The following is a 27,421-nucleotide window of genomic DNA, read 5'->3' as shown; positions in this document are numbered from 1 at the left end:
TTAATATAGTGCTATACACAGGCATGTGCAGTGTTTGTTTAGTAGTGTCCTTATGTCCAATTGACTGATTTCCTGAAAGAGCCATCATCATGGGGCTTAACTAGAAGACATGTTGACTTTTAATATTACCTTCTGTTTACCATCTAGAGGGGTTCTGGGGAAATATTTTGCATTTTTGTTTAATTTTTTTAGATTTTACTGGTTTACAAGTATATTCTGAGGAAAGTTATTAGAATAGCAAGAACTGGTTGGATGGGAGCTAGGCCTTCATGGGGGCACCAGAGCACATTTTAGTGAGGGGCACTTTGGGGATTCAGAGAGTTTACATGCTTTGAGAAGTGTTCCTGCTTTGTATTGCACACATTTATTATTGTGGCTTTAGTAACTCTGTCCTTTAACCACGAGACAATGACAAAATCCAAATCCTCTTTCTTTTCTTCTGCTGTCTAGTGGATTAAGTTGAAGGAGAGAAATGTTTTACACTGTGACTCTTGTGTTACAGAATGTAGCAGTCCTACACCTGGCCCAGGAAAGGAATGGGAAGAGTATGTACAAATCCGATCTCTGGTTGAGAAAATACGGAAAAAGCAGAAAGGTAAATTGCTAGAATGAGAATCATATGTATATATATATATTTTTAAATGATGGATATTTTATTCATTTATTTATATGCAGTGCTGAGAATTGAACCCAGTGCCTCACAGATGTGAGGCAAGCACTCTACCTCTGAGCCACAACCCCAGCCCCGATAATCATATTTTAATAACGTTCTGTGGAAACTTGGCATGGGTCAGAAGGTTTTGAGAGTAATATAGGTCTCATGACATCTGTGCCCATCTGTAGAAAGGCTCCTTGAAACCCAGAAGGAGAGGGCCCTGGGAGATGGTTCCCATTTCTGAGAGCACAGGGTAAAAATGTGAAACTTTGGGGTCGGGGGTAATGTTTTATATTGGGGGCTAAAATGACTCTACTTTTATATATAAAAATATTATATATTTTTATCACATGAAATATATATTTAAATCTTGTTTTCATGCTGTTTCCTTTTGAATTTCAGGACTATGCATAATACTGTATATAACAACACACAGAGAATACGCTGATTGGCTAATGTCTTATCATGTGTTTACGATCAACTCCAACACATTTTGATTAACTGAAAGAGAGTTAGTCAAGTAGTGGTTGAGCTGCACCTTCACTTGTGTTGTTCTTTAGCAACCATCTTACTGACTCTCAGCCAGACGGGTAGTGGGACCAAGTGTCAGGTTGTCAGCTTATTCACTATACCTATTGTTTTTGTTCTATAAAGCATAAAAAGTGAAGATTGGTAAGCAGAATCATACAGAAAGTAGAAAGAGAAAATGTAAGCATGCAGTGGAAAAGACTTGGGCAAATCTTCTCAGATTCCATTTCTTACTGTCACGGAAAGGAGTCAGAAGAGGGTTGTTTATATGTGCTGTATTAAGTGATGTTCTAATGATCTGCTGTACACATCTGTAAACATGTAGTCTTTAGCTGGAGTGGTCTGAAGTGATGAACAGGTTCCTTTATAATGTGTTTACTTGCACTAAATAGTGGATGGTGCTAGTCCTCTCTCACCAAGTAGGCACCCAAATGTTTGTATTTCCTGAGTTTCTCTTCTGAGAAAATATTGCTTCCTATGGCTGACACTAAAGACAGATCACTTATTAGTTTCAGTGAGGGAAGAGAAAATCCTGTCTAGACAATCCCCACCTCAAGTCATTAGTCTTAGTGGTATTTCTGTGCATCTGGCACAGCACACCAGTGTGCTGGGCAACCTCACCTACATGGGGTGAGGTGCCACAGGCACCTGTTCTTCGCCCAGCTCCTAGTACTAATAAAGTGCCTGTTCTTCCCCCTACGTTTATCAGGACACAGTGGTTTTTCCTGTGCATAACTTTTCCTCTTTTAGAATATTTCAAGCATGCTGAAAAATCCAGAGAATAGCAGATGCGTTAAGAATCTACTGCCCAGATTGAGCACATGCTAAAAAAAAGTTGCTTTGACTAAGTTCTCCATTTTTTTTCCCTCCTTCTTTCCACCTGCTCGTCCACTTCCCTTCCATCCTTTGTAATTTTTTTTAATATTTATTTTTAGTTGTAGTTGGACACAGTATCTTTATTTTACTTATTTATTTTTATGTGGTGCTGAGGATCGAACCCAGGGCCTTGCCCATGCTAGGTGAGCACTGTACTGCTGAGCCACAACCCCAGCCCCTTGTATTTTTTATAAGTAATAAAACATAGCTACAGCTAGAGCCCCTCAATTCCATCCCATTGTATATATTCCCTCCTCATGTATAACCTCATGGAACTTCAGATACAGCCATACATGGTTGTAATTGGTATTTAAAATATTTATCTACATGGTGTTTACTTCCTTGATTTTTTAAAAAACACATTATGTTTTGAGTTTTGTTTACACTGATACCTGGAGTCTGCTTCATCTGGATTTTTCTGTAGTGCTCTAACTTAGATCTTCAGGCCTGTAGAGCATTCCCATCCTTCTTGAGGGCACACATGTGAGCTGCTGTTTTTTGTTTAAATAGCCAGTGTGAATATGAGTGAAGGCCTGCTAGGCTTGTGAGGGGAAAGCATTGTGCCAAGCCATCGGTAGTGGCAGCGAAGCTTTTCTCCCCTCTATCACGTTACCTAATTGTACCTCGTGTTCCTAGTACCAAGACTTGTCCCTCTACAACTGATGGTCTATGGAGATTTTAATTTGCCTTTCCTGGAGCTTGTTAAGGTGTGCTCTAGGACTGTCTGGGTATTATTCATTCTGGGTATTATTCCAGATTAAAGTTAGGACCGGATCTGGTGTGAATTGTGCTCTACTTCTACTTTCTGAAAGCCATGTGAGTGATTTGTGTCTTAAAAGCATCTCTTGTTTTCTAAACATGGACAATATAGGTCTGTCTGTTACTTTTGATGGAAAAAGAGAAGATTACTTTCCTGATCTAATGAAATGGGCCTCTGAAAATGGGGCTTCTGTTGAAGGTTTTGAAATGGTCAACTTCAAAGAAGAGGGCTTTGGTTTGAGAGCAACAAGAGACATCAAGGTGAGTTTATAAACTATTGGTCTTAGAGGGTCCAAAAGCATTTGAACCATGGTGTGTTGAGGGTACAGGATGTGGTGTAGATGCCTGGGGCTTGTCCTTGACCTTGTGGCCAGACAGGCAGCCTGCCCGCTCTTGTGGGCAGGCCTAGAAGAGCTTCAGCCCTGCCAGTACTTCCTCCTGCGGAGCCACAAGTTAGTTCACACGGCCAAGCCTCTGTTAGACCATAGAGCATGCCCCATGGCATTTGAGATTTAACTGAAGAAGAAAAGTGAAGAAAAAAAGAGCACACAGGAACTTGTGACAGATCAGAGGTGGGGCTGGTGGAATGGGCAGTGCCGAGGGTGCTGATTGGTGTTCTGGGTAACTGCGTGGATGAAAGTACCACTATTCAGACACCGTAGCGGAGGCAACAGGGAGAGGAGATGAGAACTCGGCTTCTGTAGAGGGGAAGTGCTTCTTCTCCATGCCGCGTCCTTTCTTGCATGTGAAGGGAGCAGCAGTAACTTGGCACTTCTGGCCTACCCTGCCTGCCACTTAGGCCTTTCCTGAAGAGAAAGCAGATTCAGACTGTTTGCCTGTTTGGGAGGTGGAGCAGGGCTCGACCTTTTCCTCAGTGGGAGCTGTTTGCCCATTGTTCTGCTCTGCCCTTTCCACCCCACCAGCTTCATAGGGGCAGGCACACTGAAGGGCTATGGGAACAGTGCTGCTTGTGACTAGATGGGGGCAGTCTATTTCTGGGGCTCAGCAGGTGATACCTTTGGGTGAACATCTCTTGTATTTTTGTCTGTCTCTCTCTCTCTCTCTCTCTCTCTCTCTCTCTCTCTGTCTCTCACTTGGTTCCAAACTTGGTTAGAGGAAATGGGTGTTATGTGTTTGGGCCTCTCAGTCCTCCAGTAAGAGTTTTGGTCAAGCTGAAGCTAACCTTTCATTAAAATGCTCATACCCTCACACTGGTGTATTAGGTACTCAGTAAGTTTAATATCTCCTGTGTGAATGGTATTTTCTTTGTTGTTAAACCAGATTTCCAAAAAAATTCCAGAGTTTCTTCCCTCATGGTGCTTATCATCTATAGTATGGGACAAGACACATAAAATAATTCAGATAGTAGACATTAGTTAAAGCCAGATGTCACACGCTCTTCTTGTGTGTCAGGTGGGAAGCCTTATTACTGTAGTTGCTGCCCAGAATGTCTCAGCTGTGGTCTGTTGTACGTGTATCCTTTTGGGGTATGGGAAGCTAAATGGCAGACACTTATTCCTCACAGTTCTGAAGGCTGGAAGGTACACAATCAGATGCCAGCTTGGCCCAGGGACCTGTGTGCGTGTTTTAAGCAGTATAGATACAGAGAGAGAATATGCCAAAAAGAAGCCAAAAAAATTCCATTTTGCCAGAAAATAAGATAGTCCTTTGGGGAAAATATTAGTAAAGCAAAGTCTGTCTTCTGGTGGGCTTGTGCTTTTGCTCTGAACAGCTGGAGAGGAGGGTGCCTTTACAGCAGGAGCAGTTCATAGTGGCAGACATGGTTTTTGTTGGAGACAGGAATTGTTTGGTTTTGTTTTTACAACTTAAAATATATATATGCAACAGAGAATAAAACACTCTTTGTGCCCTACTTCAAATGTTATATTTGCTTCAAATTAAAGTTGAAAGTTCCTTTTTTGATCATTTGCCTTCTTGGTATAGATAGTCACACAGTATATATTTAGTTTTCAGTTTTTCTACTTGAAATAGAATTTTAAATTGTGTCTCCACTCATTTAACTGTGATATAAATGCTTACATTGTAAAATATATCTGATATTGAGAAAAGAAGTGCTGATACACAACCTTAAGTTGTAGTTCATGTGTGATTCAATTTCTGATCACAAAGTTGGATTGAAGGTTATAACATGTTTTGATGAGTATACTATTTTTATTTTTATTTGTTTTTTTTTTTTTTTTAGGCAGAAGAGTTATTTTTATGGGTTCCCCGAAAATTACTAATGACTGTTGAATCTGCTAAAAATTCGGTATTGGGTGAGAATAATTTCTGTTTGTTTAAGGCAAAGTGCAAGTGACAAAAATATATGAAGTTCTATTTTGACATGAAGAGCCATGTTTGGTTGTTTTCTCAACTGGAGAAATAGTCCTTTAAATTCGCATGAAATGTTTTCCATTCTACATCCAAAGAGTAATGTACATGACTTTAAATGCAATGAGATCTTTTAGTTTTGTCTATCATTTCCATGTATGTTTTGAATGATTCTTTTTAAAGAGTCTGTGGAACTTACACTGCTCACTTCTGGATTAACTCAGGGCCCTTGTATTCTCAAGACCGGATTCTTCAAGCCATGGGAAACATAGCGCTGGCCTTCCACCTCCTGTGTGAGCGAGCCAGCCCCAACTCTTTCTGGCAGCCCTACATTCAGACCCTCCCCAGTGAATATGACACTCCCCTCTACTTCGAAGAAGAGGAAGTTCGGTGTCTTCAGTCGACACAAGCTATCCATGATGTCTTCAGCCAGTATAAAAATACAGCTCGACAGTATGCCTATTTCTATAAAGTCATCCAGGTGAGCAGGGTGGCCTGGAAAAGGGGACTTGATACTTGCATGTATGTCCCACTGACATCTTGTTAAGGATACTTAAAACACTTTGCTTTTCAAATTAAAAAATATTCAAGTATATTTCACTGTTTCCATTTTTATAGAAATTTCACTGCAGTATAGTTTTGAATGTATCTGACTTCATCATTGTCTAGTGTTATGCAGCAGTTGTTCCTGAGTAGTTACTAAATCACTTAGCTTTTTTGAAAACAAAAGATTATGATGAAATCTTAAGACTTGTAAAGTATATCTGATACAAAATGGTGCTCTGTGTGTAAAGTTTCCAAGAAAACAAGAATCCATTTTTGGGTTTCTCCTCTATATGTTAGTAGTAAAATATTGATAATTTAGTAAATTATAACATGATTTGTTTGCTTTCTCAAAGTATACTGTGTATCACAGTATCATAGATTCTAAGTTCAGGTGTCATAAAGGGTCTGTAGGAGGCAGCAAACACTTGAGCTGTATCTGATTATGCCTTTCTGTGTCTTGCTGGTTTGTCCACCCTCATCTTGCATTTCCAGGTTCAGGGCACTAGGAAGGTTCAGGCCTGTGCCCTAGTGTCCTCCACAGAGCTTGGGGAGGGGGGTCCCTGCCATTTCCCCCTTCTTAGTGCCCAGGGATCAGCTCCTGGGCTTCTGTATCTGATCCTGGACACATGGGACTGGGAACTGTTTGCCCCTGTTCCCTTGGAGTTTGACAAACTGCATCAGACTGATTTGGTTGTTGTTGTTGTTTTTTTTTTTTTTTTAAAGAGAGAGTGAGAGAGGAGAGAGAGAGAATTTTTTTAATATTTATTTTTTAGTTCTCGGCGGACACAACATCTTTGTTTGTATGTGGTGCTGAGGATCAAACCCGGGCCGCACGCATGCCAGGCGAGCGCGCTACCACTTGAGCCACATCCCCAGCCCGATTTGGTTGTTTTTTAGATGGTCTGTCCCTGCTGTGTTTTAGTGCATGAAGTGGTACTCTCATTTCATTGCTCCAGTGGTATTGTTTTCCATTCCACTGTTTGAACTTTACAGCATGTTTACTGTACATTGTGTATCCCCCCCACCAAATATTTCAAATATGTCTAAAGTTGATTTTTGTCCTCAAGTACAAATCACTTTGCTTTTCTAAACTTTAAACTTTAAGAAGTATTAAGAATGGTCATACAGTATGTAGATAGCTTTTATTTCAGGTTTGCTTTACTAATTAATTAAATCACTTTTTTTGTGGCTCTGGAGATGGAACCCAGGGCCTCACACATGCTGGCAAGTTCTCTACCACTGAACTATAGCTCCAGCCCCAAGGGTGCTTAATTTAAAAACTATTGATGGGGTCAAACAAACCTTGGCCTCTTTATTTAGTATGCACTAAAATCCTGCAGTCTAAAGTTTGGTATGGCTCTTTATGATCTGAAAGGGTTGTACTTTCATTCTTATTTCTCAATTTTGTAGTTTTGAGAACTAAAAGAAAAACTGATGTTAGCAGATTTTAATCTTCGTTATTTCCTATTGTTGGATGACGACTTGCAAATTAACTCTCTTCACGACTATTTTTCTTAAATCTGGGCCTTTATTACTTGACAATTGCTGGGATCCTCACCTCCCAAGAGGCATTGACTCTGTAGTCAGGCTGAAATTCAGAAATGATGGTAAGTTGGCAGTGATGGTGACGTCATTATCTGACTGGTGCAATAGGATTATTTATATATAATAGTGGCATTTGTTATGCCATGTTTGTACGTGCACGTGACATAATTTGATTAATCTCATTCTCCTTTCCCTCCGCTTTCCCTCCTTTCCTTCTTTCCCCATTCTCTTGCTCTACTCTACATATCTCTTTTATTATTATTGTTCTTATTATTTTAATTAGTACATTATAATATGTACATTATAATATGATTCCTTGTGGTGTTTTCATATGTGGACACAGCATAATTTGATAGATTTCACTTCCCAGTACTTCCCGAGGCCCTCCTGTCTTCTTTTCCTCTAGAATCCCCTTCTTTTACTCTGTTGGTCTCCCTTCTGTTTTCTTAAGATGTGTTTCTAACCTCCCACCCCTTCTCTTTCTAGCTTTCACATATGAAAGAAAATGACTTTCTGAGTCTGATTTATGTCAGTTAGCATGTTATTCTGCAGTTCCAGCCTTTTCCAAGCAAATGACATAATTTCATTCTTTCTTAAGGTGGAGTAAAACTACATTGTGTATTTGTACCATATTTTCGTTACTTGTTTGTCTGTTGGTGGGTACCTGGACTGGTTCTATAACTGGCTATTGTGAATTGCACTGCTATAAACATTAGTGTGCATTTATTACTATAGTATGCTGTGTATAGTTCTTCTGGATAAATACCAAGTGGGATAACTAAGTCATATGGTGATTCCATTCCTAGTCTTTTGAGAAATGTTCATACTGATTTCCAAAGTGATTGAACTAATTTGCATTCATACCAACAATATATACATATACCTTTTCCCCTTCATCTTCACCAGCAATTAGTCACTTGTATTTCTTTTGTCGGGAGTGGGGGGGTGATGTTTACTGGGGATTGAACTCAGGGGTGCTAGGCCACTGAGCCACATCTGCAGCCCTATTTTGTATTTTATTTAGAGAAAGGATCTCACCGAGTTGCTTAGTGCCTCGATTTTGCTTTGACCTCGTTATCATCCTGCCTCAGCCTCCCAAGCTGCTTGGATTACAGGGGTGCGCCACTGTGCCTGGCAGTTACTTGTTTTGTTTTTTTTTTTTTTTTTGGTAGTTGTAGATGGACAGCATGCCTTTATTTTATTTATTTTTGTAAGGATCAAACCCAGTGCCTCACAGATGCTAGGCAAGTGATCTGCCACTGAGCCCCAACCCCAGCCCCAGCTATTGTACTTTTGATGATTGCCATTCTAACTAGGATCAGATGAAATCTCAGTGTGGTTTTGGTTTTTATTTCCCTGATTCTAAGGATGTTGAACATTTTAAAAAATATATTTGTTGGCCATTTGTATTTCTTTTGAGAAATGTCTTTTTAGATCATCTGCCCATTAATTGATTGGGTTGTATTTCTAGTGTTAAGTTTTTTGAGTTCTTTATATAATCTGGATATTAATCCCCTGTTGGAAAAGTAACTGGTAAAGATTTTCTCCCATTCTGTAGACTTGCTCTTCACACTCCTATTTCTTTTGCTGGGCAGAAGCTTTTTAATTTGATGCCATCTCACTTATTAATTCTTGGTTTTATTTCTTGAGTTTTAAGAGTCTTATTAAGGAAGTCAGTGCCTGTGTCAATGTATTGAAATGTGGACCCTATGTTTTTTTTCTAGTAATTGCAGTATTTCTGGTCTAATTTCTAGGTCTTTTATCTACTCTGAGTTGATTTTTGTGCAAGGTAAGAGATAGGGATCTAGTTTCCTTCTACTATATATGAATATCTAGTTTTCCCAGTACCATTTGTTTAAAAGATTGATTTTTCTCCAGCATTTTTTGATAACCTTGTCCATGTGGATTTGTCTCTGTATTCTGTTTCATTGGTCGTTGTCGTTGTCTTTTTTTTTTTTTTTTTAGTTGTAGATGGACATAACACCTTTATTTTGTTTGTTCATTTTTATGTGGTGCTGAGGATCGAACCCAGCGCCTCACACGTGCCAGGCGAGCGCTCTGCTGCTGAGCCACACTCCAGCCCCTCCATTGGTTGTCTGGATGTTTTAATGCCAGAACTATGCTGTTTCTGTTACTGTAGTTCTGTAGTATAATTTGACATCAGTATTGTGATGCCTTCAACATTGCTTTTATTATTCAGAATTACTTTGGCTGTTCTCAGTCTTTTATTTTTCCATTATCAGATTTAGGACATTTTTCTAGTTCTGTGAGGAATGTCATTAGTATTTGATGAGAATTGCAATGAATCTGTAGATGGCTTTGGTAGTATGGCCATTTTGACAATATTAATTCTGCCAATCTAAGAACGTGGATCTTCTAAGGTCTTCAATTTCTATCTTAATGTCCCATAATTTTCATTGTAGAGTTCTTTAACCTTATTGCTTATATTTATTCCACGTACTTTTTTCTCAGCAGGTTCACTACTGGTATATAGGAAAGCTATTGATATTTTTGTTTGCTGATCTGCATCCTTCAACTTTGCTGGATTTGTTTATGAGCTATAGAAGTCTTCTGATAGAGGTGTTTTTTTGGGGTGGTGGGGGGGTCTTATAAACATAGGATCTGTCATCAGCAAACAGAGATAATTTGATTTCTTTTCCTATTTGTATCCCTTTAATTTCCTTTTCTTGCCTGATTGCTCTGGCTAGAGTTTCAAGTACTATACTGAATATGAAGGGTAAGAGTAGACATCCTTGTCTTGTTCCTATCTTTAGAGGAAATGCTTTTAATCTTTCTCTGCTCAGTGTGATGTTGGCTTTGGGTTTGTCATAGACAGCTTTTACAATGTTGAGTAAGTTCCTTCTATCATAACTTTCTCCAGACTTTTTCACGTGAACCAGTGCTGGGTTTTGTTAAAGGTCTTTTCTGCCTTGGAGATGATCATGTGCTTTTGCGATGACAATTCTTCCGAGTGCTGCCTGGGCATGGGTGTTGTTTGGATGTTTCATTGCATTCATGTGTCTGTTTCACTGTTAACTGTGTAGTGTAACTTCGCTTCAATATATAGCTGTGAGTCACGAAGAGGTTCTCTTTCATATCTGTTTAAGAGCTAGTTCTCTTTAACTCCTTGAAACTTGCCTCCTTAGTAATGCTAAGGAGACTGAATCATTCTGCTTTCTACAGAGTAAATGTGTTATGGTTAGCATCTCAGGAGTTAGAGAATTAAAAAAAAACCTCATTCCAGAAGTATTTCCAAAAGTGTTAACATTTTCACATGCCTTGTAAGAACTTATATAGTAGTGAATATATAATACAATATAATATAATGATTTTTATAACTTAAAAAGAATAAAAATAAAAAATGAGTATATTCTTAAAGCCTTAGTGAGTCTCCCTTTTTAAAGCAGTAATTCTTTTTCATTAAAAAAATTAATAAATGTGCAACAAGATATATACAAATGCAGAATACCAGATAATCAAATGTTGACCTTTTTTTTTTGTATAATTAAGCCAGTATAAAGATTTGGAAAAAATATTATGATTTGGAAATCTGACTGAATATTTTTCTGACAAAAGAATCCAACCAAGGAGAGAGCAAAATGTGTCTGTAGTCATAAATTAGTTCTTTTGTTCCACATTATTGGCTCTCTGGGCATTAGACAATATTTGGAGACATTTTTGGTTATTATACTGGAGTTGGGGGTACTGCTGGCATCTACTCTGGGAACACTGCTGAACTTCCTGTGACATAAAGGGGTAACCTCCTCAACAGGGAGTCTCTATAGCCTAAAATGTCATCAGTCAGTACTATGGTTGAGGTGCCTCACTTTTGTATTTATATGACAGAGTGCGCCTGTACCCATATGAATTCTGAAATAACCATCATTGAGAGTTACTTTACTTGTTAAGTGAGAGTCTTCCTGTTTGCTAATCACAGCCCCTCCCTGGCTCTGGCTGCTTGCTGTGGTTAAAATAATGTATTTTAGAGCTTTTTTCTCTTTTTTTTCCCCCTTTTTTCTTTTTCTTCTTGTTGCCCTTTAGCAAACAACCCTTCCTCTTAAAAGCCTACAAACATAAGTCTGAGTTTGGAGTTGTTTGGCACAGTGAGGACATAAGCACAGGGAAATAGAATACTGGAGAAAAGTAAAGGTGAGGGTTAAGTTACTCTTGACAGAGCCATGCAGATGGAGTAAGGAGTCCAGCCATGAGTCTTGGCATTGCCTGGTGAAAGTGAAATGTATGTGGTGGGATGGTGTGGTTTCTTCAGGTTAGCTGGCATCTCACCAGGAAGGGGCATTTGAGTGATGGAGGAAAAGAACTGTGGTCCCCAAAGGGGGCAGTGTCATCTGAGTGTGGTCCAGGAGCTGAAGGAGTTAGTTGGTGATCTGTCCCAGGAAGAGACTGCTAGCCCTGTGGTGAGAACACAAGCTCTGTATTAAGACAAGCTTGTGCTGAAATCCTGGTCTCCATCTTAGTTGCTATTCAGATACAATTTGGTATTAGTTGCTTTACTTCTCTGAGTTTGTTTCCTGATTTGTAAGATAAAAATATTAAGACCTATTGAATTGTCATCCCAAGTTAGGTTGTTTATTAGAGTACCTCGCACAGCACAGTACCAGGCTTCAGTCCTGGGGTGGTGGGAATAGTTTTTTCTGAGAATCTCAGAGTGTTCAGTGGATGGAGCCACTCTCCCTAGGGCAGTACAGTGCCTGAGAAGGGTGGGCTTTGTAGCTGGCCTGTCAGTGCCTGCCCAGCAGTAAACTCTGTTCCACTTAGGGCAGGTTTTTGTGCTTCCCTTCTCTTCCTGTGAAGGAGGGTAATTGCAGCCTCAACTCTCAGGTTGCTGAGCTGGAATGCAAAGACCTGTGTGGAACCCTCAGCATGGTGCCTGCAGGCAGGGCTCTGCAGAGGAATGCTCCACCTGTGCTGGTACCAGGTTGTGTTTCAACCTTTGAGACCAAGAATAGGTCACCACAAGCCCAGGGTTGCCTGTAAGTCTCATGTTGCTGTTGTTGGTTTTTAGACTCATGTTTTTAAATGCTGAAAATTTATACAGATGTTAACGTTTGCTGTCATTTTAAAATCGTGTTAAATGACTATCAAGCCAGATCAGCACTGTAGGAAAACAACCCCACCTCTAAGAATTTAGGGTGTGTCACTGTGTAGTGTGAGAAGCACAGTATTAACCTGTCAATGAGGTCAGTCAGCTGTGGTTCTTTTTCAGAAGAAAATGTGACCATTACTAGCATTGGCAAAAATAAGCAGCAGAAGGGTTCAACACAGACTGGAAATACCTAGTTTTTGTAGGATGCTTCTTAGCCAGCAATTCCGATTACGCAGCCTAGAATGGAGTTTACTGCTGGGCAGTGAGGGTGGGAGCTGTGGGCAAGGAGGGTTTTGCATTAGGATTCAGGAAATGGAACAGATTAAAGGAAAAATGATCTTGTTGAAAGCCATCTTTTTAGTCCAACCCTTTTTCTAGTTTTAGAATGTTCTCATCACTTCTGAAAGCTTTCAATGGTAAATCACGTGAATACAATGTAGACCTTGTAAACCTGTTGTTTGCCCACCTTAGTAGCAAACTAGTTATCTTCCCTGTGCTTTCCAGGATGTTAGATTTCTCCTTTTTAGTTGGTCATGTGCATTATCAGAGAGAGAGGGGACATTATTAGTTCATATTTAACATTTTCATTACAGCAGTCTGCCATCAGGTGGGATTTGTGTGTGTGTCTTTTTGCATTGTGGCTATTAACTTTTTCTGAGGATATGAGGAAACATTGGTAGTGGAGGCAATCCAAATTCCAGAACCCCGACTGCAGTTGTTGGTTGTGATTTCCACTTAGCGTCTCACCCTGGGGCCATGCCAGGCTCTTCCTCTGAGCTGGTGCCTGTTCTCACTCTTCTTCTCTGACTGTATTTGAGATTCTGCTGCCATGGTTAGTGCTCATTGAGGCAGTACAAGCACCACTCCCTTCTGGGCGTCCTGGCGGTGACCCTGGTCCATGAGAGGCTCTGGACAAGTGTTGATATTCTGTGAGCCTTATGTGGTGCTCTATCTTCAGGATTTGTATTCCAACAGCACAATTACTGACTTCTAGTGATTATAAGTTCCATAGGTAGTTTTCTCTGTATTATATTCTTATTTTAATCCTCATTTTCTCTTTGTTGTCAAAAACTGGGAAACAAATTTCCTGTGTGCTCTCCTCTTCCCATACTTCCTTGGTGGGGTACTTTCAAGGTGAACACTTGTGTTCAGGTTACCTTCTGTCTTTAGTGATCTGAGAGTTTCAAACAGGTGCTTGGGCTTTAGGATTGTCAGTGGTCCTTCCAGGTTTTACATTGTCTTTTTCTTGACATGCTTGGCATACATTGTATCCTTTTAGAGATAGTTTGTAACTGGAGCTTCAGACCCAAGGAATTCTGAGCATACCTGGGTTAAGCTGCAGCACCTGCTGGTGGAACACTGAATTGCACTCAGTAGCTGAGGAATCTGAGAACCCCAAGCCCAGGAGCTCAGTTTAGAAATTGTGGCTAAGCCAAATGCTAGAGGCTTGTATGGAGAGCCCTAAGTGGGGAAAAATTTCTACTTGCAAAACTGGGGTTGGAGAGGAAAAGAGGACCTATGGTGGAAGGAAAACCTGGTGTTTAAAGTGATTGCTGAGACCCCAGCCTGTGAAAATACTCCAAGCAGATCAGAACATACCAAAGGGCAACTCCATGTGGGGACTTGTTGCATGGTAGCATATGACCAGTTTTGTGATAGAAATCACTGGCTTAAACCCAACTTTGAAATAGTTCAGGTAAAAATGAAGCAAATACTATCAGATTTTACTAAATATACCTGAATGATATGTTCTACCCATATCATAAGAAAGAAATTAATATATCTTATGCATTGACTGTTACTTAATTGATAATCAGTCCTATGTAACAGGTGCTCCTGTGACATGACATGCCAGCTTGTCCTGAGATTATCTTAGGCACATGCACATTTTTCTTTGTTGTTGAGATTGAATATGATGCTTTTTATGTAAGTACAAAAATATAGTGTTTAAAAGAGGCATAGTCATAAAATTAATTGCTGTTTTTCCATTGGTTTCATAATTTAAGTGATTTATACTCCTCACTTGAATTTCCTCTTTGTGTTGATCACACAGTTGGAAAGGCACAGGATAAGGTATGCAGTGGAGAAACTCACTGACACATTAACAGTTGTGAATTTTATTTCAAGGCAGGCATCCCTTGTGGCAAGTATCTGCTTGTCCTGCCCTATGCTTTAAGGTGGAGCAAGGCGATCTGGAGTTGACTGTCTTCCTTGAATAGGCAGCTTCTCCCCTAACCAGGACTACAGTGGCAGAGAGATAAACACCATATTCTGCTGTTGCTACTGCTGTGGCTCGCCTCTGAACATGGGGCTTGCCAGGAGGCAGAGCACAGTGTCACTTTTGGCTCTTGGCATCCCATGGCAGTTGTGGCTATATACAAATAGTTGCTTCTCCATTTCCCATTGCATTCCATCTACCTGACAGAGCCACACAAGAGTAGCACAAGATGTGAGTTTCCAGAGATGTGCTTAGCTCGCGTTTGCATAAAGCTGTCTCCTCCACACAGAAATCTGATGAAACACAAGGCCTCTAGGAATGTGCATCAGTTGGATTAAAAAGCTCTGAGCATCAGCTTATGTTAGTTCCTCTTTATCCCTGCGGAGCATTGTCTAACACTGGTCCCTGAAACTGCAGATAGTACCCAAGACTGTATATATTTTTCCTATACATGCATTCCTATGATAAAGCGTAATGTACAAGTTAGGCACAGTGAGAGATTAACAATGATAACTAATAGTAAAATAGAACAGTTATAGTAATAAAATTGCCAACATCACTACTCTTGGGCTTTAAGATTGTTATTAAGTAAATTCTGGGTTACTTGAACAGGAGCCCTGCAGTGTTGGGACAGTCGATCTAGTAATCTAGTTGTTGCTGAATGACTAACAAGTGTGTAACATATGCACCAAACAACAGGATGATCCATGTCCCTGTCAGGATGGAGTGGGGTGGGTTTCATTACAGTGCTCAGAACAGCACACAATTTAAATTTTTTAAGTTACTTCTGGAATTTTCCGTTTAATAATTTTGGACTCTGGTTGACTGCAGGTAACTGAACTAGTGAAAAGCATTGTACTCAAGTTAACTTCGTGGCCTCTACCCTATGCTATGGCCTCTTGGGTAAGGGGGCTTATTGTGCCTTAGAGAGTCCCTGAAACTCATGAAGAAATATACTCAGTGTCTAAAGCTGTCTATAAGTATGTGCATAGATAGGTATATTTCAGCGAGGCTCAGGGAAAATATGCTCTGCATTAATTGAACTTTCCTCCTCTGGCAGCAGAGCATGTTGCCAGGAGCTTCAGAGTGTGCACAGGTTGTGTTCCACATTGTCACTTCATGTGAGGCTCCTCTCCTTGTTCGGCTTCTCTGTTCTCTTGGTTCCCTTCCTTCCACCTGGAGACCTAGGCAAAGCCTCCTCCCTGTACCCCAGGCAGCTTCTCCTAGCCTTGGCTCTTCCTACAGTCGCTACCCCATCTGTTTTGTTTTCTTTTTAACCCATCATATCCTCTTAATGATTTAATTAATTCAACTGGCATTTGTTGAATGTCTCATAAGTATGAGCTGTCACACTTAGAGATAGGGCCTTGTATCTCTGGGGATACAAAGTTGTGGTATCATTCCTGCCCCATGCTTGGAATGGAACCTAGGGCCTCATGGGTTCTAGGAAGTGCTCTACTGTTGAACTTCTCACACTCCAGCTCTACAGAGTTCTTTTTTTAAAAAATTATTTTCTTAGTTGTAGTTGGACCCAATACCTTTACTTTATTTTTATGTGATGCTGAGGATTGAACCCAGTGTCTTGCACGTGCTAGGCGAGTGCTGTACTGCTGAGCCACAACCCCAGCCCTTACAGAGTTCTTTTTATTTAAATTTTAAATTTGAAAGAATTTTAGATTTAGGAAAAGGGTACAGAGTGCTCACTCACCTCACCTAGCCTGGCCTAGAGTTGATGTCTTATAGAACCATAGCATAGAGTGTAGATCAGAAAGTTTAACTTGAGTATGGTACTAACTAGTCTGCAGATGGCCCATTAGTGCTCTTTTTTCCATTCCAGAATCCCACATTGCATATAGTTGTCATGTGTCCCTTCCTTGTCTTCCATGATCCTGCCTTTTTTTTTTTTTTTCCTGAGGGTGGAGGTGGAATTGGATGGAACCCATGGACACTCTAGTGTTTTGAGACAAGGCCTCAATAAGGTGACCAGGTGGTTTTGAACTTGGAATCTTTCTGCCTTAGCCTCCCAAGTGGCTGGGATCATAGGGTGAGCCACCACACTCCCGCTGACCATGGCATTTTTGAAGATACTACTGGCTAGCCACTTTGTAGAAGTCTCCCATTTGTATTTATCTGATATTTTCTTGTATTTAGACTAAAATTATGCTTTTTTGGCTGGAATACCATGGAAATGAAATTGTATCTTTCTCAGGGGACGTGAGTCAATGTCTTTATTACTGGTTTTTCCACCAGAAGTTACTATTTTTTTTCTTTGTAGTAAATGAGTACCTTGTAGAAAGATGGGTTGAGACTATGCAAATGTCCTGTTTCTCATATTGTTTTCATCCTCTGGATTTGGCATCCATCATGATTCTTGTCTGTAGTAGTTATCACAGTGGTGTGTGCCAAGTGCTAATTTTTTTTTTTTTTTTAAGAGAGAGAGAGAATTTAATATTTATTTTTTAGTTTTTGACAGACACAACATCTTTGTATGTGGTGCTGAGGATCGAACCCGGGCAGCACGCATCCCAGGCGAGCGCGCTACTGCTTGAGCCACATCCCAACCCAAGTGCTAATTTTCTATTTCTGTTTTTTTTTCCCTGTATATATTAATTGGAATTTTTACTTTAAGGAATAGTTGTCCTACTTTCCCATTTATTTATTTATTCAGCTTTTTATCTGAAGTATAAAGTGGCTTCCTCGACTCTGCTGTCCTGGCCTCATTCCCATGTAGGTCTCTGGAGGAGAAGGTGTTCCACATGACACTGTTCTACTTCATAGAAGTGAGGGAGCCGAGGCAAGGGTGAGAGTGGGAGAAGCCAGTGGGACAGCTGGAGGATCTTTGGTGATGGGAACCAGAGGGGAAGTTACAGGTACCGGGAGGGCAAGAATGTTTTCAGTTTTTAGATTGTTCACCTGACTTGGTTGGTCCTTTTCCCTCTAGGTAAGTAACTATCTTTGCAGCATCCCCAAGGGACTGTCCTGAAGAGGAAATGCACGGCTGACAGCCAGGTGGAGCATCTCCCATGTACATGCTAGGGAGCATAGGGTTGCAAACAGAAGACACTGTGGGGACAGATCTGAGCCTGCTCAGGGCTGCAGACCATGCTCATGCCACTGTTGTCACTAAAGTGAGGAACTTGAGTTCAGTCTGAACAGCTCTCCGTAGCTCTCTTCTGAGGACTTTGATCCTTTCTGTTGAGTCCCCATTCTGCACCTGGGGATTTGGAGATGTTGAGCAGCCTGCCAGGTGCTTCCGGGCCTGGTTCTGTATTGGAATTCAGAACAGCTGTGTTAGACTCAAGGCCTGAGCTCCTCGCTGTGGGGCTTACCAGGCTGCAGTCTCTGTCTTCTGGTTTGTTCCTGGTCTTAATTTTGGGACCAAGTACTCTGATTTTAAGCACAGAGCAATCTGATATAAGAATTCCCCTCTTGGGCTATGATTTATATAGTTGGGTGTGGCCTGTGGGATAGGGGTGTTCTTCAGGACCATTCCGGGAGCCTGCTGGACTTCCTGTGCAGCTCTGTGGCCTCACAACCAGCGACAGAGGGCGTGCATTCCTAAGGCACCAACCAAGTCCCACTTCCCAAAAGCTACGCGGAAGCTGGTGGTGTACTGTTTTTTATTGTGACACTTAATGATTCAACCTTTAGTGGTATGAAAAATGTGAATAAGCTAGAGCTTGGGAACTGAGCCCAGCCTGGCATACTCTCTGGAGAGTTGCCAGAGCCTTGATTAGCTTGGCTGGACCATGGGCTGTCTTGCTCAGATGCCCTGACCTCTGTCCTCCCTTGTTCCTGAGAGCCGACCTTAGTCATTATTAATTTGTGTTAAATGTATCAGAGTGTCTTGTGTCCTATGTAAGGCTTCCAATTTTGTAAATTCATTCTAAGCATGTATCTGATTTTCATCATTTTCATAAATAAAGACTGTAGATATGTCATTTAAAAAACTTAATTTTTGTTTTTAACTATATTTATGTGCTCTGTATGTTATCACAATTCAAATAGAGTCTTTGCCTTCTGAGAATTTAGTGTTCTTTGTTTTTTCTATTTTTTTTTCTGATTTTAGTTTCAGTGGTCTTTGAGGCACTTGAGAATTGAAACACTGTCTCTCTGTATCTGTGGTTCTATCTTGTGTCCTCTCAGTGGTGGCTGAAGGGGGTTACTGCTGGAGGATATTGAGTAGTGTGTCCATGTGAGGCAGGAGGGTCAGCAGCCCATGCTCAGTGTCCTGTGGGCATTTCTCAGGTCTAGTTCCAGAATCTGCAGCTGCCCTGTTGACTAGTAGCCCTCCTGCTCCCTTGTCCCATGCCTTCCTCCTCTTCCTCAGTTTTCTGACTTGTTCTTGGCCCCTTTAGAAAAACTTGCAGGTTTGCTTAGGAATTGACATCCAAAAAAGCAGTGGATATAAATCAACCCCAGTTTCTCCATGTTGTCCAGATGGTTAGCATAGCACTCATGTGGGTGTGGCAAGCAGACATCACCAGACACATCTGAGTCCCTGTTGTTAAGACTGGGGAAGGTGGCCTATCCAGAAGGAAAGACATGCCTGCTCTGTGCCAACCACTGTAAGACTTTTCGTGGCTTTTTTTAATCTTGGTATGCAGGTGTCAGAAATGCCTGCCTGCCTGGCTGGAAAAATCTGCCTTAGAATCAACCAAATAGGAAGAAACCTCTAGTACCAGTTCCAGGCCACTGATAGTTTAGTTTGTGTCTGAGACCTCCCAGTGGAGGTCAGAAAGATGAGGGCATCCCTCCCTAGATCTGCGGCCCGAGGCCACTGAGCCTGTTACTGCACTCAGGGCTTTGTCTCAGTTTCACAGCAAGGAAGCAGGCTGGGCTGGAGAGCTCCCTGGTTCCTGGGCAGCCCATCTGGGGCTGGAGTCGGGATGCACCCAGCCCAGCCTTACTCGTCCTGGGCCTGCACGAGAGCCAGTGAATCTCCACAAGTTTAAAAACAGAAGAAGCTTCAGGAAAATCTTTCTTGAAACCTGGTCTTTCTTTTTAACCCCAAAGGTCTGTATTTGATGAATAAGTTTCCTATTCACTCAAACAGGAATTGTAGGCTCATTTGAATTTCAGTATGTACTGCAGAAGAGGGGATCTGCTGCATCTCTGAGGAGGCCGGGTAAGTGTCCTGTGAGAAGGTGCTTCTGAGTGGAGTCGTGTGTGATCATCCACACACCCTTCCTTGCAGAACTGTGGCTCTCCCTTCTCCTGAGCTGTGTGGCTTGGGCTGTGACCATCCTGGGGCCCCCCTTCACATTCTTCCTCTGCTCCAGGATGAAAGCACGAGGAGGCAGGAGAGAGGGCAGATTTGCCTCCATCACAGCAAACGCTGCTGGCTAGTGGTTGTTCATCTCTTCAGACCCGGAGACTCTTAACAGCTCTGTGGGGAAGCACATTGTGACTTCCCACCGCTGCACTTTAGTGCCAAGAGGAATAGTAGATGTCAGTGAGGTTACAGTGCAGTGGTGAGATGACATCGTCTCGGGGACAGCAAGCCAAGGGCATGGCTTCCTCTTTTGCTGTTAGTTCCTAGGGAGCCATTTGTCACGTGCAAGTACTGGCGCTGCCTTTGGAGGGGAGCCTGGTTATTAGTGTTCATCATGGAATGTTTGCAAAGGAGGATGAATTGCTGTCTGCATTTGCATTTTATGTTGACACTACCTAGTGTTGAGACTGACTTAAAATTCTGTTTTGAATATCTATTGCTTTGAGTACTTGGGGACTTACAGTTCGTTCCAAGAGGGTCATTTCTTTTGCTCTTGTGGAAATTCATTTTAGTGGTAAGTTGTTTCTGGGCAGATTGTCCCTTTTTAAAAAAGCCTCCGTAGAGTTTTAGATAGCCTTATTAATGGCAGATTCTTTTGGCTCTCCTCTGCCATCCATGCCACACCCAGCTTACAGAGCACTGTGCATGCATTGTCTTGTGGAAGGTAAAGTAAGACCTTAGAGTCTTAGGTAAGTCTGGTCAGGTTAGCTGGAGTCTTGAGTCTCCCTCGACTGCAGAAAGGGGCTGTGTGGGTTGGTGGCAAGGCTGTGCAGGAAGACAGGATATATAGAAGTGCCCGGCACACAGCCCCTGACCCCTGCACCCATGTGGGGAGCTATACACTCTTGGTGGTGTCAGCCCAACATCCTTCCAGGACCAAAGCCTGTCTCTGGTGGACCACAATCCTGCTCAACGTCAAGAGTTTGCAGGACAGCCCTTTCTGTGTTAGAGGACAGTAGTTAGAAAGCCACTCCTTACATAGATGTAAAACAGGCCTCTCTATACCTTCATCTGATGTTTTTGAAGAATAAGAGTTGATGACATCTTTTGTCACAGACAGTCTTCATTCTACACAGCTGCAACTTCTTGGAGTCAACTACCCATGAAATTAACCAGAATAAATTCTGCCTTCAGAAGCTTACACTCTGGGCCTGTGGAAGGCAGTGTATTAGGACATGGATTCAAAGTGAAAGACGAGCAAACTCAGAAAGGAAGGGCGCTTCCAGTTGAAGATTTTTGTTTGTTTCTGTGCCCAGGGTCTTGGGTATGCTCATGCTTTACTATTGAGCCACACTCCAGCCCAGTGGAGAAGTTTAAGGAGGATTTTTAAAAAGTTTTGTTGTGTGGGAGAAGTGGCATTTGCAGAAGACCATTGTCATGTTTGACGTGTTAACCTACACTGGCCTAGGGCCTCATTATGAAATGTTTTCACGTTCAGCTTCACAGTGGCCCTGTGTAATATGGATATGTCACTCGCATCCCTTTTAGGAGATCATATAGCAAGATTCCAGGGATGGCTTGGCTATGCCATGACCATCAGAGGCCAAGACCTGTAATTTGGGCTGGAGTATGGCTCGTTGACAGAGCACTCCTAGCATACTTGAGGTCCTGGGTTTAATCCCCAGCACCACACACACAGAAAGAAGTATTGGTGGGCATTGCAATTTGGGCCACTGTGGCAGTGTCCTAGAGGTGCCCTAGTGTTCGATTCCCTCTTACCTTGATATTTCTCCTAAAATAGATTACAGCACGTTATGTGTTCCCTCATTTGTCTGTCTTCCCCAACCTGAAAGTGCACCCCTGAGGCAATGCCTAACACAGAGACCATGCTCTGCAATAAAGTAAAGTAGCCAGTCAGTAGCTGAAACAGCAACCAACTGTAAAGCTTAATAAAACTCTGGGCAGACTGTGCATTCTTTGGTTTCATTCTTCAAGCAGCCTGACGAGAGGGTCTGGTTACTTTGGACCACCCCCATACACCCCCTCTCCAGCCAGGAAGGAGTCAGACTGGGTGGCACTTTCAGAGGCCAAAGCCAGTGGTCTATGTCAGCTGTGTACTCCCTGGCCACTTGAGAGCCACAAAGTCCACTGTTGAAGGCGTCTGCTAGTGGCTCTCCAGAGCCTACAAGTGGTCAGGAGCAGACCAAGTCTGTATTCCTCAGCTTGATCCTGTATTTCATGGGGACTTTTGCCTATTCTCATTTTCAGACTGCTTCCTAAGTTTCTGGATTTGTAGAAGATCTCCAGTAGTGACTCCCTGATGATATGGGCAAGATCAGGTTTTTTTTTGTCTGGAGAGATTCACACTATTTAAAATGCCTGGGGGCTTTCTGTTGCTTTGGATTCATTTTCTTCCATCCAGGCCATTGTTCTTTCTTCCAGAGAGTCTTGCTGGTCTTGCCCCCTTCAGTCTAGCTGTACCCGCAGAGCGAAAAGGGTCTTTTAAGAATATGAGTGACAAATCACTATGGGCCATGGCTTCCCCTGACACCTGGAGTATCCCCCAGAGGCAAGGCTCACCGGTCCCTCACCATAGCCCTCCCGCTGCCCTCAGGCAGCTCCCTGGGCTTGCCAGGCCTTTTGGACTCATTCATTGCCACTTGCTCACTTTCTTCTCCAAGATGAACGCAACTCCATCATCTTCTAGTTTTAGCTTAGTGACTTTTGCTGAGTGCATCTGTGCCTAACTGTGGAGGAGATGTCCCGTCCTCTGTTTCACTGTACTATTCATTTCTCGTAAAGATGCACAGCTGTCTGGGATTGCTTTTGTCTTTCTAATAAAGTAGCCAGTCAGTAGCTGAAACTGCTTCCTCTGACATGAACGTCATTGGCAGGGCCCTCTCTGGACCAGTGTATCACTGCTGCCTGACATAGCACCTGTCACATGAGGTGACTCAGGCAGTACTTGTCAGTGGGAGAAGGAATTGCCCTCTAGTTCCTCAGATCTAAGTCACATGTGGCCTGGGCCTGTGGGTGGTGAGTCTCCACACACATCCCAGCACCTGGTTGGGAAGGCGCGTCAGGCTCGGTCCAGCCATACCGCTTCAGAGCAGCAGCCTCAGACAGGCACTTTCCTAGTTTACAAGATGGGTACTTTTGTCCCCACTGGGGCAAATGCTCAACCTGATGGAAGCAGTGTACCTGAGGACCTTTGGGGGCTCAGCAGAACATCTGTCCCTTTGCTTGCAGACTTCTGTGGCCCTACCACAGGTGCTGGTTTTTGCCTGTCTTCCAAAATATGCAATTCACAGTGAGGGAAGAATTGGTCAGGTCCTGGGCTTCCAGCAGATTTATTCTAGCCATTCCCCAAATAACTGGCTATGTTCTTGGGTGATTGTATTTTCTTCTTTCTTACAAAAGTACCTTCTCTGTTCTCCACAGGATGAGGTGATAAACTACCATAACACTGCCAACTCCGGTTTTCTTTCTCTGCTCACCCAGTGTTCTCTCTAGGCTTCTTACCCTTAGATTCGAGAGTTCTCTGCAGATGTGCCCTGTATTATTTTTCTTGGCCTCCTGCCTGGTCGTCTTTGAATAATGTGCATGCCCCCTCTATCATGTCCCCCGTGGGGACTCTGCAGCCTGGGCTTTCTGACCACACCAAGGCATTTCCCTACTTAAGTGAGTTGCCCCTCTTCTGTGCTGTTGTGTAGATGGCTCCAGGGCCTCTCTCCTGTGGTTTCCTCCTGGAAATTCCTGGCTGTCACCACCCCACACATGACTCTGGCCAGCACCCTACAGTTGTTAACAGTTCAAAACTTGAGTTAAAGTTTGGGGGAGCTGTTACTTTTGGGCCCACTTGTATTCTTCACCTTGGAACTCAGTTACATATTATAATTTGGGTAACTTTGTACTTTTACAGATTAATTTTATTCTTTCAGCTTAAAAGAAAATCAGTTCCAAAACATAGTATGGCTATTATGTTTATATTTATTTATGTCCAGTGTCATTGGGGAAAAAATAATATTAATTTCTTATTCTTTGAAAAGAAGTTAGTAGCTATCTATTTAAAATATTTTCTGGTAGTCCTGGGCTTTTATTGCATATCTCTCCTCCAGTTCAACAGAAGGTGTTATAAGGAGAGATAAGAGTTACCTGAGGGCCGTGCCCTGTAGGAGTTGATTGTGGAGGTGGGAGGTACACAACAAGCGGGAAATGTTGAAGAGCCAAATGGTAAAACTGAGGTGGTGGCTCGAGATGCCAGTGGCTCTTGTGGCTGAAATATGGATCAAGTGGCTGTTGCATTAACACCTCTGTTTATGTGACACCTGAGCCTCAGTTTCCACAGGTACAACCTACCAAGTGTGTTTCCTTTATTGACTTGGGCATGCAGCTGAGCAATAATCAATAGAAATGCGCTTCTAAAGTACAAAACAGCCTATCAGTGTAACGTGCTGGAAGCTGGATTACAGTATCTTCTGTGATGTGGGACAGGAAGGTGCCTGTACAGATGTGAAAGACAAGGGGTGGCAACAGAAAACCTGTCCACCAGAGCAGGACAGCAGTGAGGGGAAAGTGGGTGGGTTCTGGCCTTGAGGAGACTTCAGCATGTCTAAGAAGCCGCAGGGGACAGGAGCCATGAAGAACCACACAGCCATTAGACAGAGCTGGCTGGCTTGCTCAAAGATAGCCTTGTCAGCAAGAGGTGGCTAGGAGGCCAGAGGAACAGTTAACCTGGTGATTCTCGATTCAGGTATTCACAGGTAGAATTGACTGATGTGAAAAGCTTGGGAGATCATCAAGGATAATCTTGAGGTTTCTGGAATATACGGGTTTCAGCTTTCTTGCTCTAAGTGACTTTGATCTTTCTCTGTACCAAACCTTCATGCTGTAGAAGGGAAATCTTTGGTACCAGATTTCTAGCTTGTCTACACTCGAGATGCACCACAAGTCATCTACAAGGCTTTGCCAGAATTTCAGCCCAGGCAGGTTTATTTTGTACTTCAGAATCTGTGTTTCAAGCAGAAAGCTTTTGTATGCAGAAGTCAAGCCTGGAGCAGATTTTTATTGTTAAATTATAAGCTTTTTTTGAAAGTGAGGGTTTTAATGGGAGTGCTCACCCAGCCTTCACCATGGTGACACACGGTGGCATGTCAGAAGGCAAAGCTGTCAGAGCCAGCAGATTTCAATTTAAATACGTCAGTGATTTCAAGACCGACACTAATGAGTTCTAAAATCTTTGTGTCAGTCCGTGTTTTTTCCTTAAATGCTGTGAAGTCATTTAAAATTAATAAGCCAGTTTTTATTTGATAGTGTTTACATGAGAAATGCCGCTATCAGCCTTGGAGGCCTGCTCTCATGTGGTCTTTTCATTGGTTTAAAATGAACTAGAGGCTGTGGGTTCTGGAACTAGGAGGACATTGGTTTCCCGTTGAAGGTCAAGTGGTCTAACCAGAGTAGCACGGGTGCAGCTGCAGGCATCCAAGTATGGACACCATTGACTTGATGTGAGTGGTTAGTGACAAGGAAGGAATTTCAATTAATGTAGACACGAACTGAGGTTTTATTGGGTTAGTGTGATGTTGAGGTCTTTAGGAATAGTGTTCCAAAAACAAAAAAATCCCATCAGGAAGAACCCCTCCCCCTCTATCTTGTCTCCTCCCTCTGTCTCTCATCTGCTCCCCTCCCTCCCTCTCCTCTCCATGCCTTCTCCTCTCTTTCACCCCCCACCCCACATCACACTGTGTCTCAGGCCCTTTATCTTACGCTGTTACCCCAGCCTCTTGGTGAGTGCCACTGACTGTCAGGTGCTGGGCTCTGCAAAGGTCCTCAGTGCTTTCTGTTGCTAGGAACTTTCAATCTGGTGTGAGTCAGGTGCAGTGCAGTGATAGAGTAATGGGAGTGGGCAGCCAGCCTGGAGGCAAGGGAAAGAGCAGGACAGGTTGGGAGAGGGGAGAGTGGAAAGGCATTGTTGGGAGGGGCTGGTCACTGAGCCTGAAGCAGCTCTGGAAGTTTTCCAGGTGGAGGCAAAGGATACAGCCTGGCCACTTGGTGGCTGCAGCACATCCTGAAGGGAGGAAACGGAGTGACCAAGGTAGCACTTAACCTTTCTCTGTTTCAGGATTTGCATTAAGCATATTTCCACAGAGTCCTCACCTAGTCCTGCGAAATCTAGTTACTACTGTTGCCCATTTGACAGGTGAGAAACCTAAGGCCTGTTTGTTTCCTAGTCTTTTCAGGACTTTAGTTTCTACTAACTGTTGACTCGCCAGGACTCGAAGTATCCAAAGGCAGGGCTTGCCTGGGTCCTTTGTGGGCTGGAATAGTTTGGCATACAGGAAGAACTCAGTACACACTGAGTAAGAAACACAGCTCCCGTGGGGGCCAAGGGTGGGTAGTGGCTGGGTTGGCAGGGTCAGTACTCTCAGTACTTACCCAGCACACTGCTGGGCCTTCCTTCTGGTGATGGCAGGCACACCTCCCTGCAGAGCTGCTCCACAAGAACATGACAGACAATGGATGGACTGAAGCAATTGGCATAAAGAGAAGTCTTTGTAAGCCAGCCTCACTGACGTTTCCCTTTTGGATGTAAGTGATACTTAAATCTTGGCAAGAGCTTCCAGTGCTGATAGAGAAGTGCTGTTTGAATGTGGGTAGAGTTAGTGAATGGGCAGAGGCTGTGTGAGGCCTCTGGTGGCCCAGACCCTGTCCTGCTCACCTTTCTGATGGAGATCTGGAAGGCATGCTTATCAAATTTCCAGGCAATGTGAACTTGAGGAGGAGGGTCCATAGTGAGAGCTACTTGGTACTGGCAGGATGAACTTGACCAGGAACCACACGGAGAATGGTAGGAGTGGTGGGCAGACTTCATTCTGCACGGCAGCCCTGCTCCTTCCTCTCTCACACTCAGTGATTGGTTTGTGACTGTGGACTAGTCATCAAATTCTATGCCTCAAGTCTGCACATTTATTTTTTTAAAGAAGGGGAGAAAAAAACTGCCCCATTTCCCCTACAGCAGTGTGAGACCAGGTGAGAAATGTAAGGAAAGAAGCTTTTAGGTACCCAGTGCTTTACAAGTTCATGCCTTTTCAAAAGCTGCCTGCTGCTGCCCCTGCAAGTGCTGAGGCGGGGATTCTGGGGTGAGGTGTGACTGAGGTGAGGGCCTGTGGCTGATCTCCCAGTTACTACACAACTTGATGTGTAACGTACGTGGTGTGTAAGAGTATGCGCTTCAGCTCTGCTCTCTTCAGGCCCGACTCACTGGCTAGTTGCAGAAATAAGGCAAATGGGGAAAGCTAAGTGACAAACATAATAACAGCTTTTCCCAATGAGGCTCTCACCAGTTGGTATAGGATCAGTTACTAAACTTTACACTAAAATTGCTAAGAGGATTCTAGAGACAGGAAAGAGTCACATGATGTAAAGGGTTAGCACACAAAAAATATACTTTAAAGGCAGTAAAGATCAACAACTTTGAAACATTAAAGTATATGAACTGTTACAGGATTCGTCTATAGTCGGTGCACACAATATATATGGCAAGTGATACGAAAGGATAGGTATGCGCTGTACCACTGAACTACAACCTCAGCCCCAAAAATGTACCTACTGATGAATAATAATGATAGACTTGACTACTTCACT

At 42.7% G+C, this 27,421-nt stretch overlaps 1 protein-coding gene across 2 annotated transcripts in view; it reads left to right on the top strand.

The window, feature by feature from the left end:
- Setd3 (SET domain containing 3, actin N3(tau)-histidine methyltransferase) overlaps positions 1-27,421 on the top strand; it is a 73,954-nt gene that overhangs the window by 16,879 nt on the left and 29,654 nt on the right. For both annotated transcript variants that reach the window (XM_078050832.1, XM_078050831.1), the window contains 4 exons: positions 503-595; positions 2,931-3,079; positions 5,022-5,094; positions 5,374-5,630. In XM_078050832.1, coding sequence (XP_077906958.1) covers positions 503-595; positions 2,931-3,079; positions 5,022-5,094; positions 5,374-5,630 — 572 coding nt within the window. The remainder of the gene's footprint in view (positions 1-502; positions 596-2,930; positions 3,080-5,021; positions 5,095-5,373; positions 5,631-27,421) is intronic.

Source organism: Ictidomys tridecemlineatus, chromosome 5 (assembly GCF_052094955.1).
Source record: "Ictidomys tridecemlineatus isolate mIctTri1 chromosome 5, mIctTri1.hap1, whole genome shotgun sequence".
In the NCBI taxonomy this organism is placed as follows: Eukaryota; Metazoa; Chordata; class Mammalia; order Rodentia; family Sciuridae; genus Ictidomys; species Ictidomys tridecemlineatus.
The sequence above is the reverse complement of the archived record's forward strand: the minus strand, read 5'-3'. Positions and strand labels throughout refer to the sequence as shown.